Raw genomic sequence first — 16456 nt, 5'->3', positions numbered from 1 at the left:
AACATGCCTAATGTTTAAAACAGAAATGGTTGTTATTGGCCCACAACATATAACCAAACATATTCTGCCCTGTACAGACTCTCTCTCACATAAAACAACATCCGCCGCATAAAATCTTGGTGTTTGGTTTGGTCCTAAACTAAACTTTGAGCACCATGTCACAAAGACTGTCCAGACATGTTTTTATCACCTCAGAAATTATCTCCAAAATAAGCTCAATTTGATCATTTAAGGATACGGAGGTGATTTTACATGATTTTATTTATTCACGTCTTGACTGTTGCAACAGTCTGTTCACCTGCCTGTGCCAAAGTAGAAAAAGTAGCATTGACCATATCACTCCTGCTGTAGCTTCCTTACACTGGCTCTCGATACGTTTTAGGATTGATTTTAAGATTTTATTAATAACTTTTAAAGGACTACACGGCCTTTCTCTAAGTTATATGTCCCAGCTGCTACAGCCGTATAAGCCTGCTCATAGCCTGAGATCCTCTGATACAGATCTTCTGTGTATCCCTGATGTTAGAATGAAAACCAGAGGTGATAAAGCCTTTGCAGTTAGAGCCCCCAAACTCTGGGATGACTGATGCAGTACCATCTTTTAAAGCTCTTCTTAAGTTTCACCTTTACCAGCAGGTCTTCCCTCATCCCCTTTAAATGGGGACAGCTTTTATCTTCCTCTTATCCTCCTTAGTATTTAGGACTTCGTTGTTCTTTTATGTCTTTTATTGTAAAGCACTTTGTAACTTATGTTTAGAAAAGTGCTCTATAAATGAATTTTATTATTATTATAATGTGATTACACCCTGTGGGACTGAATGTTGATGTCATTCCTCCACTTCCTCCACAAACACAACATCAGGAATCAGTGTTGTAGAACCCAATGTTGGTAAAAGACATTAATTAGTGCATCATCTGTATGACCCTGGTTAGGAATAAGGGGGAACAGATAATGGATGGATGTTTAAAGAAAAAGTTTCTTATATAAGCTTTATATGTGGTCTGTATATAGTTGTTTACATTTGTACATATGTTTTTGATATTTACAGTTTAGACATTTTCAAATGGCTTGTTCTTCAAACATGTTTGTGTTTCAAATGAAAAGTGCAATATTTTCTGACTCAGATTTTTTTATCTTGTGTGATTTTGGGTCTCATGTGTTAATGCAGGATGTCAAAGTGAAAAATAACTGAAGTCACGTAGATGAGGTTGTGCTGAAAAAAACACCAAACAGTTTTATGTTTTATATTAAACAGTTTTTAAGGTGAAGGTAAAATCATAAATAGTCAAAAACAGCCATTTGTACCCTGGACCTCAAAGGGTTAAATGGTGCTAAACATGTCTAAAGTTCTCTGGTCATATGTTTCCAGAAATTTCCACGTCCTTTGAATATTGTTGTAAATATTTTGACTTGATCATGGAAAAATATTTAGTCACTTTACTTCCTTTGATATCAGGTCAAAATATGGACTTTGACTTACACACATCTTTAAAACTGATTATATAGTAGGAGGAAGGTTTTACTGAACAGAAACTGTTACAGTGTGAAACAGGTTTGATGGTTTATGCCAAGTCTTTATGGAGAACCAAAAATAAATACTGCAGAAATGAGTGGATTTGCAGTATTTGTACAGGCCTGTACTTTGAATGGCAGCTCTGCCAACACTATGGTTTGATGTGATTGTGTGTGTGTCAGAAGAACTGAAGGACGAGCTCAGTCTGATGAACCATCTCAGTTTAATTCATGGCAGCACAGAAACATGAGAGATCATCACTGTCGTCTGACAAGCGTCTCACTCTGATCTGCACTGAAACTAAACAAATAGGGATCTTGGTTCCTTCAGTTCTTCTGAGACCTAACAAACCTCGACAGACATCAGTGTCCACATGTCACATCAGATCATTGATTTCATGTTTTCTGTGTCAGCTTTTATTTTTCTGTTATTTTATGTTTTATATGAAACAGTGATAGTGTTTTTTATTATTTTTGCCTTGTTTTAATTGTCAGCTTTTATTTCCTGTTTCATGTGATGCAGGAGACTTTTCAATAAAATTAAATTCTGAATAAATTCTGCTCCTGGATGTTGTTTTTTTCCTGCAGGATAAAACATTGAGTTGATGTATTGGCCTGCAGTGTTTCCTGTTTTTAGTCCTGTTTATGTGGTTTTACCTTCCAACCAATCAGAATCTGGAATTTAGTTGAAGACAGTTGTAGTTATTTTGGACTTTATTTTGAAAGCCTATAAAGAGGTAATGAAAATATAAAATATTCTTATACAGTAAATGAAAACATGAGAAAGTCAATAAAATCCCCTCAATGTTTGCACCATTTAAAACATTAACGTATCAGCAGTAATAATCCAGGTGTTTATTTCTAATTCTGCTTTAGTCCACAAGGAGGATTTGTTGGTGTTTTCTCCAGTTTGGGACCTTAAAGGTGTTGGGATGATTTTTTTTTGTTCTACAAGTAAATTAAAATTGAATTAACTGTGTTTCTCTGACCTGTCCAGGAAGAAGCAGGTACAGATGATGGATGGATTATTTATCTGGTAACTACTGTGCTGTAATTTGTAGGTTCCCAGTATTTACAGAACATATTTTAATATCATTTATTTCTCTTGTCTTTTGTTGTTACTCTCTTATTTTTCTGAGGAACCAGTAAACATGTTGTTGGTTCCTGATTCACACTAAAGCTTTGACTGTAAATTACAGGCTGTTATAGGATTACTTGTACTTTTACTGGGGTACAGTTCTGAGTGCAGGACTTGTACATGTAGTGGAGTACATGTGGTACTAGTTAAGTGTTTGTACATTTGCAGTTTAAACCAGTGAAGTCTGAGATGACAGACGTCTGAATTCTGCTGATTATGAGTCTGGAATCTCAAAAATCATCTGAAGCCTCATTATCCCGACTCCCTTAGTTCATTGGACCAGCCAGACCCAGTCCTGCTTCCTGCTGGGCTGGATGGTCCAAATAATGGACTCCAGTCTTTATACACACACAGTTTGTTGGAAGGACTCAGCCAAAGCTGGGACACCTGGAGGAAACTGTTTGCCTCCATCTCCAAGGCTTCATTTCCTTCTGCTGCTGCAGGAAAGATGGAAGGAAGCATCACTGCATCTCTGACATTTCACTTTCTGACACTTTACCACTTTGGACCAGTTCAGCTTCAGACCTGGACCTGAGCTCTTTAATCGGGTCTAGTCACAGACGGACAAACGAGGCTTCACAGCAGTTTGACCACAGAGATTCAGTCCTTTAACCTGTTCAGTAGCGACACCTGCTGGCCAAAGTCAGGAAGTGCAGCTTCCAGATTGCAGTTTGGATAAAACCAAAGTTGTGTGCACTTATTGTAGTGATGTATTTCGTTATTACGTCCTGACTCTGTGCCTTCTGTCAAAAATAATGACAGACTTTGTCCTGTCGTTGCTTCATGTCTTATATTTCTATTGAAGTAAAGTTATATGAATATTCCTGCTGCATTAATGTACATGTTGAACTTTACTGCAGTAGCTGGTTAAGGTTGGAGCAGTTTGAAGTACTTTCTTATACTTTATATAAAACAAAGTGGGACCAAACCATGTTACCATGGAGATATTTCTTTTTATTTATTGTAGCTTTGTTTTAGTTATTTCTTTAATTTCAGTTATTTCCTTCAGATAAAGCTAAATACCTGCTGACAAACGCTCCCACACTGATGAATCTTATGGTTTTAATAATTAGATTTGGTCACGACTTAATTTCATCCATTTGATAATATCCAGTCTCATGTCACAGCTCCAGGCCCTCCTGCCTCCATCCTTTGCCCTTTGTAGACTCTTCAAATATTCTTGATCCACTGGAGGGTTCGGGTTAGAATCCCTGTGTCCTGCATGCAACTAATAGTGTCCCTTTACTGTTACGTGTTGATGTGTTCTGTTATGCTTTTCATCACTGATTACTGTTTAGATGTTATTGCTAAATTATTTATTATATATAGGCTCAAAAGACAATTCATAAATGAAGAAAAGAACATTGTTGTAAACTCTGTGTTTAGCACTTTATTACAATAAATGTTATTTATCCTCCCAGTGAATTAGTTTGTGTATGTTTTTCATCAAAAAGGTTTGGGAGGTAAACATGTGATTAAACTCTGGGCATTTAATTCATACAACACTATCTTAGTGGGGGAGAGTCAGAATTTGCCTCTATATGTCCCAGCATCAAATAATTTGATGAGAGTCTACTTATAGGACCGATGTGGTTCAGTGAGGTGAGTTTCATGGATGTGACATTTTCCTAGTAAGAGAAACGAGGGGCTGCATTTCCAGGCAGAGCACTTGTTGTATTTAAGTGTGTGAGTTCAGAAAAGGCTCTTTATGAAATAACCTTCGATCTAAAGTCAATATATTTTATTTAACATCTTAAAAAATACAAAATCCTAATGTCTTATATGAAGCTGTTAGACTGTGACAGCACATGCCACTTTCCAAGCTTCTTCTGTAGCTGAAGTAATGAAGACAAACAGTGTTGGACACGCTGAGGACATCTAGTGGACAGAACCAGCACTGCAGGCTCTGCCCTCTGTGTTTGGAAGAAGTCCTGCTCGCCTGGTCCTCACTCTGCTGCTAAACAATATTCCAGTTGACTTTCTAGTCATATATGAACTTTAATGAGAACAAAGTGTGACGGAGAATGAAAACGCTAATGACAGAGATCAATGTTGTTCCTGTGGTTCCGTTATAAGGCTCATAGCATTAACACAGACATTCATTCATTGTTACATGATGACAGTTGGAATGTGGATGGTTTAGTGATGGAGTTCAGTCCTTTCAGAGCCATTGTAGGCTAAAAGTGGAGCAGCTGGTTGGACTGACAGTCAGTATTAATAAAAATGTGTCAGTTGTGTGGACAGTCCACTAGAGTTTGGACCAGGCGGATATGGACCAACAGCAGCCTAAAGAAGACAGAGTCTGGAGACAGAGCTCTAGGGCAGACACTACAATGATATAACCCTGTTCCTGCTGTGAAGATGAGGATTATTCTCAATATGGACATTTGACCTGAGAGAGAAATGCATGTCGGGAGCTTTTTGCATGTATTTGCTGGTCGTCATGTTGTCTGTAACCAGCTCAGTGAAAATCTAAATAAAGTCACTTGTTAGAGGTTTTTACTACTTTTTAGCAACAATGGCCACAGACCACAGTCACGGACCAGACAGGACCCACTGCTGCAACACAGACCACAGAACAGGGCCCTAGAGTCGGTCTCTGTAACGGACTGTGACACCAACAGGACTGACTGTAGGTGGAGCAGCCCGCTCGTTCCTGCGTCAGTGCGCGCTCCCGAGAGGCGGAGACAACTCAGCATAACTCCGCCCAGTTCACTTCCGGGTCATCATCCGTGATTTTCTGAACAAACCAGCGTCTCGTTCTCATTTTCTTCTCGTTTCGTTTCCTTAGACTCTAATTAATCAACGTGTTTGCATCGTGTTAAATATCAGATCAACAACAGCGTCAGTTTGTTTGGGACATTTATCTGTCACCGACTTAGTTTAACTGACGTTAAATATCATGTTCAGAGACCAACATGGTTGGTCTGAGGACTCTGGACTCTCTGGGCTTCGTCTGTCTCCTGTTCTGGACTGGAGCTTCTGGAAATAATCAGGGTAAGAAACTACGGACCAGGACGGAGTTTAGTGTCGGTAGCTAAGCTAGTTAGCTGGACATCACGTTAGTTAGCGGTTAGCTACTGTAACATCACATCACAACATCCGGTTCTAAATGTCTGAATAAACCCCAAAGACTCTTCTGACCACACAGATGGAAAATATTTCGCTGTGTGTTTGAGTATCTGTGATATGTTTATTATTATTTATTCTCAACCTGTTGAACACTGTGTGGATGTTCTGGGGAATCACATTAGTCCTGAAATAATCTGTGTGTCACCTGTAGTCACAGAGCAGAGACTTTAGGTCAGACACAGTTTGACTGATGAACAATTAATATGAGTTATTGATTAATTCTAAGGGATTATTAAGAGTTTCCAGGCCTGTTGTTTCCTCCAAAGTCAGGTCATTAGTGACTGTTAAAAAGCTGCTCAGAACAATCAGCAGTCATGTTGAGCTGTAACAATTAGTCAATGAATTGATTAGTTGATAGACAGAAAATCAATCCCCAAATATTTAGAAAATGGTCATTTCTTAAAAACCCAAATGTCAATGATTGGCTGTTGTGATCTTGAGTTTTTGATGGTTTCTTAGTTCAACATGTTAGTGAAGTCAGTTATTGTTAGTTTTAGACAGTTGGTCAGACAAACCAAAACACCACAGCTGTTTCAAACTGGGCTGTGTTCAAATCTATTTATGGCCCTGGCAATAATTCAGTGGTTAAACTGGTTTCTAAAGAATAAGTTCAAACTCAGGATTATAACAATTGTCTCGACTCCTGATAGTTGGTGCAAGTGGCTGTGTCTTGGCTCAGCAGCTTTAATATGTTATTATTATTATTATTATTACATCACCAACAAAGTCTGATCCTCCTTTCAGGAACAGGTGACGTCACAGTGAAGGTGAAAGAAGGAGATGACGCCATCTTACCCTGTTCCCTCAGCACCAGGGAGAACATTGTCCAAAAACTCTTTCACTGGAGGAAAGATGGTCAGAAGGAGGTGTTCCTGTATGATGCTGGTGTTCATTACAACAACGGCCGTACTGGTCAAGATGAGCAGTTCAGAGGACGCGTCTCTCATTTTCCTGATCAGCTGCAGTTCGGTAACGCCTCCATAGTTATCAGAAATACAAAGGTGACTGACAGTGGAAACTACAGCTGTGATTTTCCACATCTTGAGACAGGACGACTGACTTTCAACATTGAGCTGGTTGTTGGTGAGCACTTTGATAAAACTGTGTAAAATGCCATCAGTTTGTAATGTAATTTGAAAGGTGATGCTCCCTGTGACAAATCCATAGAGAATCATCACCTGACTTTACAGTAGATCTCAGCTCTATAGAGCATCTCAGTGTCTTTCAGCTCATGATGGTTTTACCTGCATGTAGACAGACTCACAAACCCAGCACCCTCTCTTCCTTCTGAACTGCTGTCCAAAAAGTCATGCAATGATTTTGCAGCCTTTTTCACAGACAAAATATTAAAGATAAGACAAATTATCTCTAGCTGCAGTCCTAGGAACATGACAATATCACCTGTGCCTCCTTGTTCTCCAGTGAATCTAGAACATTTTGATCTCCTTGATCACAGAGCTCTGGCAGAAACGCTTCTACAATTAAAATCTACATCATGCTGCCTTGATATTTTACCAACAAATTTTTTTAAAAATGTTTTTAACATCTTAGCTCCAGATGTATTGCAGATGGTCAATAGTTCTCTTCAGTCAGGGCAGTTTCCCCAGGCCTTAAAAACTGCTGTTATAAAACCTCTTCTTAAAAAGCCTAATCTAGATGCTTCAGCAGTAAGTAACTACAGGCCAATATCAAATCTTCCATTTCTGGGTAAAATAATTGAAAAAGTAGTTTCTCAACAAATTCACAGATTTATGGTGCAAAACAATCTTTTTAATGCACTTCAGTCTGGATTTTGCGCACACCACAGCACAGAGACTGCACTTATTAAAATTTTAAATGATTTACATTTAAATAATGATGAATCCAAAACCTCTGTTTTAGTACTACTGGATCTCAGTGCTGCATTTGACACAGTTGATCATGATGTGCTGCTTCATATACTAGAAGCGTGGGTGGGAGTTACTGGCTCAGTGTTAAATTGGCTAAAATCTTACAAGATAGACTATTTTGTCTCACTTGGTAACTACAAGTCTGAGCGAACAAAAATGAAATGTGGGGTTCCTCAGGGGTCTATTCTTGGTCCTCTCTTATTCAATATCTACATGCTGCCCCTTGCTCAGATTATGGAATACTACAACATTGACTACCATACCTATGCAGATGACACCCAACTTTATATATCAGTATCATCTCATGATTATAGTCCTCTAATTTCATTATGTGAGTGTATTAATCAAGTCAAAGAATGGATGCGCCAGAATTTTCTCCAGCTCAATACAGACAAGACAGAAGTGATTGTTTTTGGCCCCAAAAATGAAAGGTCAAAGGTCATTGCTCACCTTGACTCCATGTCATTGAAAGCTACAAATCAAGCCAGAAACCTTGGTGTAATCATTGACTCAGACCTGAATTTTAACAACCACATAAAATCCATCACTAAATCTTCCTATTACCACCTGAAAAACATTGCTAGAATAAAAGGTTTTCTGTCTGAACAAGATGCAGAAAAAGTTGTTCACGCATTTATTTTCAGTAGGTTAGATTATTGTAATGGCTTGTTCACAGGTCTTATCAAAAAGTCAATCAGGCAGCTGCAGCTAATCCAGAATGCTGCTGCCAGAGTCCTTACAAACACCAAGAAACTGGACCATATCACACCAGTTCTCAGATCACTACACTGGCTTCCCGTTAGTCAAAGGATAGATTTTAAAATCTTATTGCTAGTTTATAAAGCACTAAATGGTTGTGGATCAAAATATATCCAAGATATATTAGTTTCCTATGAGGTTTCCAGACCCCTCAGGTCATCTGGGACAGGTCTACTGTGTGTTCCCAGAACCAGAACCAAACAAAGTGAAGCAGCATTTAGTCACTATGCTCCTCACTTGTGGAACAAACTTCCTGAACACCTTAGGTCTGCTCAAACTGTCAGCTCTGTAAAGCACTTTGAATTGCATAGTGTATGAAAGGTGCTATACAAATAAATTTGCCTTTGCTTTTGCCTTTGCCTTTGCATGTAGCAGGTAGAAAGTCTGAAGTGTTTCCCAGGAGCAGATGGAGACTGAAACAGAACTAACAGGGAACATGATGGTTGATTCCACTCAAAATAAATGTAATGAGCATCAAAATGACACAACTGTGACACAATTCAAACACAACTGGAAGACAGTTCAGAGAAGCCTGATGTGTTGATCTCAGTCTAGTCCAGAGTCTGCATGGATATTAGAACAAGATCACACACAGCACAGACCTTAGCTCCTGTAGCTTCAGACTGTCATGTTCTCACAAACTGACCTGACTTTATTATTGGTTCTTTCCATCTAATATGATCAAATCTGTGGCCTATAAATTGCCCTGTTGCTTGTTGGGATCTTCAGTGGGAACTGATCTGTTTGATTCTGCTTACCACTTATATTATTATCACTTATATTATCCAACCACTTTGGTCTCATCAGTTTGTTACCTGGAGCACATGGATTTGAATGTGCCCTGTGGATTTTTGTTGTATGAAGTATAAGTTGTTCCTCATGCAGTCCTACTCACTGAAATTCATTCTGACCTCTAACAAATGGATTTCACTTAAAATCCTAAATTTTTACAATAATACTATATAGTACTTGTTTTCCAGCTTCCAGTCTCCTCCTTTTGTCTGTGTTGCTGCATTTCCTGTAGATCAGTTCTAGTGTGTGAAAACATTAACAGATCAGTGAATGTTTCAGCTTCATGTGGCCGTTTCATGCTGCAGCTGTTTCTGTCTGCTCACACTGATTTTGTTCCAGACTGTAAGTTAGAGGTCAACTGATTTATCAGGCCGATATTTGCCATTTTTAGCAGCAGCACTTGCTGTGTGAACTAGCACCTCTGCTCATGTTGTTCCTGCCATTTCAGATTTGCATGTCCTCCCACCATGCTCCATGGTCCACAGGGCATGAAGTTGTCATGCTGGGGTCTTACTCTGACTCCATAGTTTGGTGCTGCATGTGGAGGAGATGATGTGATTAGATTTAGTTCTGACTGACTGCATCAGTTTGACTTTTATTGAGATAAAACAACGTCTTTTTAAATATTAGTTTGCCTCTTGATGACAGGACATAAACTCTGTAAAATCTGCCTTATTACTGAATGTGAGTCTAATATGAAGTTTTATTTTCAGATCTGATCCTGAAAGACCGATCAGGAGACATTCCTGGTGAGTGACGATAGTGAAGTTTGAGGTGGCCGTACCGTCCTGTGAGTGCCCGATCTCTTTTTTGGACAGAATATTAATTAAATGTGTAATTTAATAGTAGAAAGTTATTTTCAGTCAGAAACGTCTCTTTCAGTCATTAATGACCACGTTTGTCAAAGCAGGTAAACTGATATATTATGACCTGTCAAACAGTCCAGGGTGGAGTTAAGGTTCAACTTGGTGCTTTTCTGTTTCTCCCTGTTCTCCTCTCAAACTGTGTGTTCACGTCCATCACAGTTTGACATTTGTAGTGCAGCAGCTGCCATTTATTAACTTCTGTGTTCACAGGTGCAGCTCCAGCTCCTTGGACTAAGATACTAAAGGTCACAGAGGATGGGGTGGTGCTGCAGTGTGAGGTTCGAGGTGCTTCTCCCAAACCTGATGTAAAGTGGCAGGACAGCGATGGAAACGTCCTTCGTGCTGAGGAGCCACAGGTTTCAGAAAGAGGAGGCCTCTACTACGTCTCCCTCCTCACTACTGTGACCAAGACATCAACAAACCTCTTCCACTGTGTGTCCACACAGAAGGACGTCGGCCACAGGACTGAAGAAGAGATCTATGTGCCTGGTAAGAAAATGGGTTTCAAACTGAGGGTAATGCACCTTTCTGTGGTGGGATTTGTTTTTGGTGTTTTAATCTTCCAATACTTTTAATCTGCATAGATTTTTAGACACCTTCAGTTATTTAGTGTTTAGTGTAGTTTATGGCCAGTGTGCTGTACATCACATGCAGTGACACTTTGTTTTATATTGGTTTTTATGATCCTTTTCAGAGAGACTCTGGGAGTCCTGCCATGAGGCCTCAATGTTCATAGGTGGAGTCTTCACTGGAATTGTGATTGTCGCTGCAGTTCTGTCTGTATTAGCAGCCATTTACATCAGAAAACGCGGTAATGAAGGTGAGTTTAAATGACTGATTGGATCATATCAACATCACAGATACTTTGAGCTGTCACATGTCCAGAGTCTCATTAGCTCATTTATTTAGGAGGCCTCAGGTTTGAAAACTGACACCAGCAAGTGACACTTGAACGTCTCACAGTGGAACAGTTGAACATCATCTAATGTCTGTGATGACTGACATGAAGTCTTGTTTTTAGTTCATCAGTCTGTCTAACATCAGCACAATCAATAGTTTCTCACACACTAAACCACCTCATGTTTTAACAGACTCAATGTAGAATCTGATCACACTCAGTAAATGACGCTGCATTAGCCATCAGCTCTGTAGGTCAGCTGACTTACATGGTCATTGGAAACAGAACAAACCCAAACACATGAGTCTTAGTTTTGTATGTGTCACAAACTGAACATTAACCACCTTGTGCCCATATTATCAGGGAGCTCAAACTAAACCCTGGTTCATTTCTGGGCTTTTCTGTTACTGTCTGGTCCTTTAGACCAGGGGTCACCAATCCTGGTCCTCAAGGCCCACTGTCCTGTTGGTTTCTCTGCCCTTCCAGTTTCTGATTGGCTGAACACACCTGACCCAGGTAATCAGCAGTGTGTAGAGCAGGGATATCTGGAAAACAAGCAGGACAGCGTGTCTCGAGGACCAGGATTGGTGACCTCTGCTTTAGACATTTCTGTATGTTTCTATGTCATTCTACTTCCTCTCTTTACAACACTTTCAAAATAAGAGTTGAACCAACAGAATTACTGAAACACACAATTAAACATAACACAAATTCTTAAACACCTGGGTGGGTCCCACATTGTCCCAAACAACAATAGCTAAACTATATGACACAGAACATGCATTATGGCAAGAAAGGGTGAAAAAAGCTCCATCAGTTTTCCTGACAACTGACTGCTGGACCTCCAGAACAACTTGCTCTTTCATGTCTGTCACTTGCCATTTCATTGAAAATTACAAGATGACATCTTGCCTTCTGGACTGCTTTGAGTTCACCGACAGACACACTGCAGAAAACCTGGCAGAGGAGCTAGTAAGAGTGGCAAAAGAGTGGCAAGTAGACGACAGTGGTGTGCTGTGTGAGTGACAATGCTGCAAACATCACCCAAGCCATAAAAATTCTGAAGTGGACCCACCACCCATGTCTGGCACATACACTAAACCTCATGATTAGAGATGCCCTGAAGGTGGTCAAACCAACCGTGGATAAGGTGAAGGCTGTTGTGGAGTTTTCCCACAAAAGCACTGTTGCGGCACAGAGGCTAAAGTCCACACAGTGCCAGATGGGGATGCCTGAACTGAGGCCCAAACAAGAGTGTGCCACCAGGTGGAACTCAACATTTTATATGTTGAAACGAATTCTTGAAACAAAAGATGCCGTCATCTCCACCCTGGCCCTCATCAACGCACCAGTTGAAGTTCTATGTCAAGAGGAATGGGAGCTGGGGAAAGAGATCTGCACCGTCCTGCAACCATTTGAGGAGGTGACTGTGGAGATAAGTGCAGACAGGTACCTTGAACCATTGTTTTTTTTTCTCTACTACCATTCAGTCAGTATTATATGTTGTAGAAACAACACAGTATGATGTGCCACGTATAATATGCCACATACTTTAAAAAGCTTAATTTTAAAAGTTGCTGTTTTCTCTCCCTCAGCCATGTCACAGCCTCAAAAATGCTCCTGCTTTGCAAAGGTTTGCAGCAGGTGACAGCCCAACACCAACAGACTGTAACCATGCAGAAAGTGAAAGAATTGGTTGCGACTCTTTGTTCAGCCATGGACTGAAAATTTCTGCGTATGGAGTACAACACTAACAACGATCCTAGGTTTAAAAAACTTGCATTCAGTGACAGCAGAGCTGTTGAGGCACTTCAGAGAATTAGTGCGGCATCAGCAAAATGCACCCCCAGCAGCCAGCCAGCTCCACCATTAGAAGGCCAAGTGGATGAGGAACCACAACCCTCTGTTGTTTGGAGGCTTTTTGATGAAAGAGCTACAGGAGATGCTGCAAGGAGAAATCCTACAACTGATGCTGTAATGGAGGTGAGGTCTTATCTTGAGGAGCCCATCATCCAACAAGCAGAAGACCCACTGAGCTGGTGGCAGGCCAAGGCCTCAGTCTTTCCACACCTGGTGAAGGTGATGGAGGGGAGACTGTATTGTGGCAACATCTGTTCCTTCAGAGAGAATCTTCTCAAAAACAGGGCAGATACTCACCGAGAGAAGAAATCGGATCAGTCCATCCAAGCTGAAGCATCTGACTTTTTTGAATGCCAACCTTCACTGAGGACATTAATACTGTTTGCTTGAGTTTGGTTCTGTTCTGTGGATTTGTTTGCAGTGTTTTGTTCATTTGTGCAATAAAAATGTTTGATTAAAACATCAAACAAAAGGAAGAACTGTTTTGTAACAGAATAAATGCACAAAACTAGGCAATTATAAGGCTTCTCATAAAAACACTGCTCATGAAAGGGTTTTCAACACACAAACCATTAATTTTGGCAAAGTTATGATAAAATAAAGGTCTACAGAAAATCCTAAATTGAGAGCAGTTCAGGAGTCGAAAGTTCTTTGGGAGCTGAGCCAAAAAGTGTGTCGTACTTCCCATCACTAGTTTACACTGTAGAGTCGTAATGTTTACCGCCTGGGATGCACAGACTTGATTGGCTGAGTGGTATCACGTGGGATGGCTCAACTCGCATGCAATTGGTCTGTGCGTTTCCACTACCGTAAAGTCTAAAAATGTTGCGCCGGTGGGAATAAAAGCGCCCCGTTAGGTTTTAAATCATAACCTTCTGTCTTGGCTGTAGGTCCGGGTCCGTATAGGGCAGCTTTGGGGTCCGCACCCGGACCGCGGTCTGCCTGTAAGTGACTTATGCTGTATCATATCATATCATATCATATTACTTGATGTGATATTTACTTCTGTTTTCTTCTCTGCAGCTTCTGGTCAGGGAACAAATCCTGATGAGCCTGTAGTGGAGCCACTTCAGGGTGAAGGTTGTTAGTTTTATGTATATGTGTCTGTGTTTCTGTCTTAGTGAGGAGCATTTTGAGCATAATTCAGTCACAGTGAGGACATTTTGACAAAGTCAGGACATTTGGCTGGTCCTCACTCATCCAGACTCCTGTTTGAGGGTGAACACTTGGTCTTAGGTTTAAGGTCAGGATCAGGTTTAGGTTAGGGTTAGGGTTGAGGTTAGCCATTTGGTTGTTATGGGTGTAGCATCCCCAGCTAATTGATGGTCTCACTGTTTTGTACTGATGGTTCACAGGTTGTTCATTAATTGTTGAACACCTTTATTTCCTGATGTGAAGGGCACCTTGAACACATCGTAAGAGCTATGAAGTGAACAGAACAAACATTAGCATTTCACATTCAGCTGCACCTTTAGTTTGAAAAGTAGAAAACCAGTCCAGTTAATATCATAGTCCAGGACTGTAACAATAAGAGCTGGACCAACAGAATTAGTGGAACACACAGTTAAACATAACACAAATGTTTAAACACCTTGAATAATTAGAACCATGTTAAAGGTCATTTACAGTGGGTAAGGTCAGAGTGAGGGTCTAGGAATATATTATGTCAGAGTGACCTCACAACATAGAAGAACAAATGTGTATTTACTTTGTGTAATATTTACTTTTCTTTTCTTTTCTGCAGGTTATCTTTAGGAGAGAAGTTGTCCTTCTAAAATTGAATTGAAGACAAGAGCCCAAGAACATGTTTTATGAACACGGTTGTAAAGTGTGAGTGACATCTGTCAGGTTTAGATCAAATCTTGTAACTTGACCAAGTGGGGAAAAAAATATTTTTTTTTCACTTTTGTTCACTTTAAAACAATTCTGAATTGAATTGTTAATTGAAAGTTAATAATCGATTTTAATATTTGATCAAATAAATCCAGCCAGTTTTGCCACTACCAGACTGTAAACGGCCCACACGCATGAGCTACAAGCACGTTGAGGCTCATAAGCCAGATGAGAAAATGGTGGAACAAACTATATGAGCGACACCTGCTTCATTAAAAGCTGCAGTTTGGGGACATTTTGGACTTTATGACATTGAATCAGAAGCAAATCAGGATCCTACAGAATCTACCATTCTGCATTCTAACCCTAACCCTCACAGCTCTCAGATCATGGGACTCTTAGTTTTTGGTTCGGTCCACTTTCTCAGCAGGAGGACCACACCAGACTTTGTCAGATGATTCAGATCCAGGCCTCCTCTTTGTGGGGCCTTGGTGCTGTTGTTTTGGTCCGTACCTGAGTGTGATGACTGTTCACACCAAGAGGGAAAACAAACTGGAGATTTAAACTGACTAAAGTCTGTAGGTGTGAAAACATCCTGAGTGTCTGTGGATTAGAGACTGCTGCTGTCTGCTGCTTACTGCTGTGAAGCTAAAAGGGTAAAGCTAACTCAAAGCTAAAAGCTAACTACATATATTTATAATTCAAGTTCATGTGTTTTGTCTGTTGAACAGTTAAGTTTATGTTATTGAATCCCACTGATTGTCAGTCTTTTGTTTGAGTGTTGCACAGAGTTGTATAAAGGTCTGTTTTAGTTCTGTTGGTCCCAAAAGTCACATGATGTGTCCAGTTTGACTTCAGTTGGTGACAAAGGGATCAGACCATGTGAGAGTTAACTCTGATCTTGTTTCATGTGTCTTGGAAAGTGTCATGTCTGAGGACCTGAATAATGTTTGTTGAACAAAATGAAAACACTAATGAGTAAAGAGCATCTATTGGAGAAGTGTCTCAGCCACAGTGAACATAGATGTAGTGATGATGTAGTAAATGCTAATAATGAAGCTTTGTCAATGATTTTTCTGTTGGAGACCATGGAGCATGTTGGGTCCAGAGGTCCGTGTCTGTGGATCAGTGTTACAGTGACTGTGTGAAGGGACCTGTGGGAGGCTGATGTTACTGTAAATACAGGAATGTTTTTAAGGTCCAGGCTGAGTTTGGGAGTTTTGAATACAAGGATGATGTTTCATTGTGTGATGAATGATCAGGAGCAGTAACCACCTGTACACAGGTGTCTTTGGAAGGCTCTGTCCTTGTTTCTTTCATTGTCTGATGAATGATGCTGGATAAACACACACACTCTGTTCTGTCACTGATTTACTGTGTGTCACTTGTCGTCTGTGTCTGCTGAATAAAAACATTCTCAGTGTGTTTTAAAGAGTGTGTACCAAGTACTGTGAATAAAATTAAATTCCAAATAAATTCTTTTTTTTCCCTGCAGGATAAAACATTGAGTTGATGAATTGGCCTGAAGTGTTTCCTGTTTTTAGTCCTGTTGAGGTGTTTTTACCTTCCAACCAATCAGAATTCCAGGAAACACCTGTTGTTCCTGTTTATTCAGGACAATAAGATTTTAAAAATCTATAACGAGTTAATATAAATATAAAACATGAAATTTAAATGTGAGAATAAGATCAGCCCTGGTGGCTGCACCATTTAATATTATATATTATACCTGTTACTGTTAAAGTATCAGCCATAATAATGCAGTTGTCTCATCTG

The 16456-nt window shown here is 39.9% G+C and overlaps 1 protein-coding gene across 3 annotated transcripts; it reads left to right on the top strand.

Annotated features, from left to right (window-relative positions):
* Nucleotides 1–5368: 5368 nt before the first annotated feature.
* Nucleotides 5369–16112, top strand: LOC113130550 (butyrophilin-like protein 10). Of its 3 annotated transcripts, XM_026307278.1 has the most exons (8): nt 5369–5648; nt 6528–6866; nt 9937–9972; nt 10300–10578; nt 10784–10909; nt 13738–13791; nt 13871–13927; nt 14592–16112. In XM_026307278.1, exons 1-8 carry the CDS (start codon nt 5570–5572, stop codon nt 14600–14602), a joined length of 981 nt encoding a protein of 326 aa, XP_026163063.1. In that variant the 5' UTR covers nt 5369–5569; the 3' UTR covers nt 14603–16112. The 3 variants fall into 3 exon arrangements, 2 of the variants coding, with proteins under 2 accessions (XP_026163063.1, XP_026163064.1); XR_003295711.1 differs by lacking the exons at nt 13738–13791; nt 13871–13927; nt 14592–16112 and adding exons at nt 11888–12436; nt 12583–13703; XM_026307279.1 differs by lacking the exon at nt 13738–13791.
* Nucleotides 16113–16456: the final 344 nt, after the last annotated feature.

This window comes from Mastacembelus armatus, chromosome 5 (assembly GCF_900324485.2).
Source record: "Mastacembelus armatus chromosome 5, fMasArm1.2, whole genome shotgun sequence".
In the NCBI taxonomy this organism is placed as follows: domain Eukaryota; kingdom Metazoa; phylum Chordata; class Actinopteri; order Synbranchiformes; family Mastacembelidae; genus Mastacembelus; species Mastacembelus armatus.
The sequence above is the reverse complement of the archived record's forward strand: the minus strand, read 5'-3'. Positions and strand labels throughout refer to the sequence as shown.

Bases quoted from the DNA above. Each gene is read 5' to 3' on its own strand.
- LOC113130550 (XM_026307278.1), top strand. From the start codon at position 5,570: ATGGTTGGTCTGAGGACTCTGGACTCTCTGGGCTTCGTCTGTCTCCTG. The intron at 5,649-6,527 runs GTAAGAAACTAC...TCCTCCTTTCAG, and splicing joins AGCTTCTGGAAATAATCAGG to GAACAGGTGACGTCACAGTG. The intron at 6,867-9,936 runs GTGAGCACTTTG...TTTTATTTTCAG, and splicing joins CAACATTGAGCTGGTTGTTG to ATCTGATCCTGAAAGACCGA.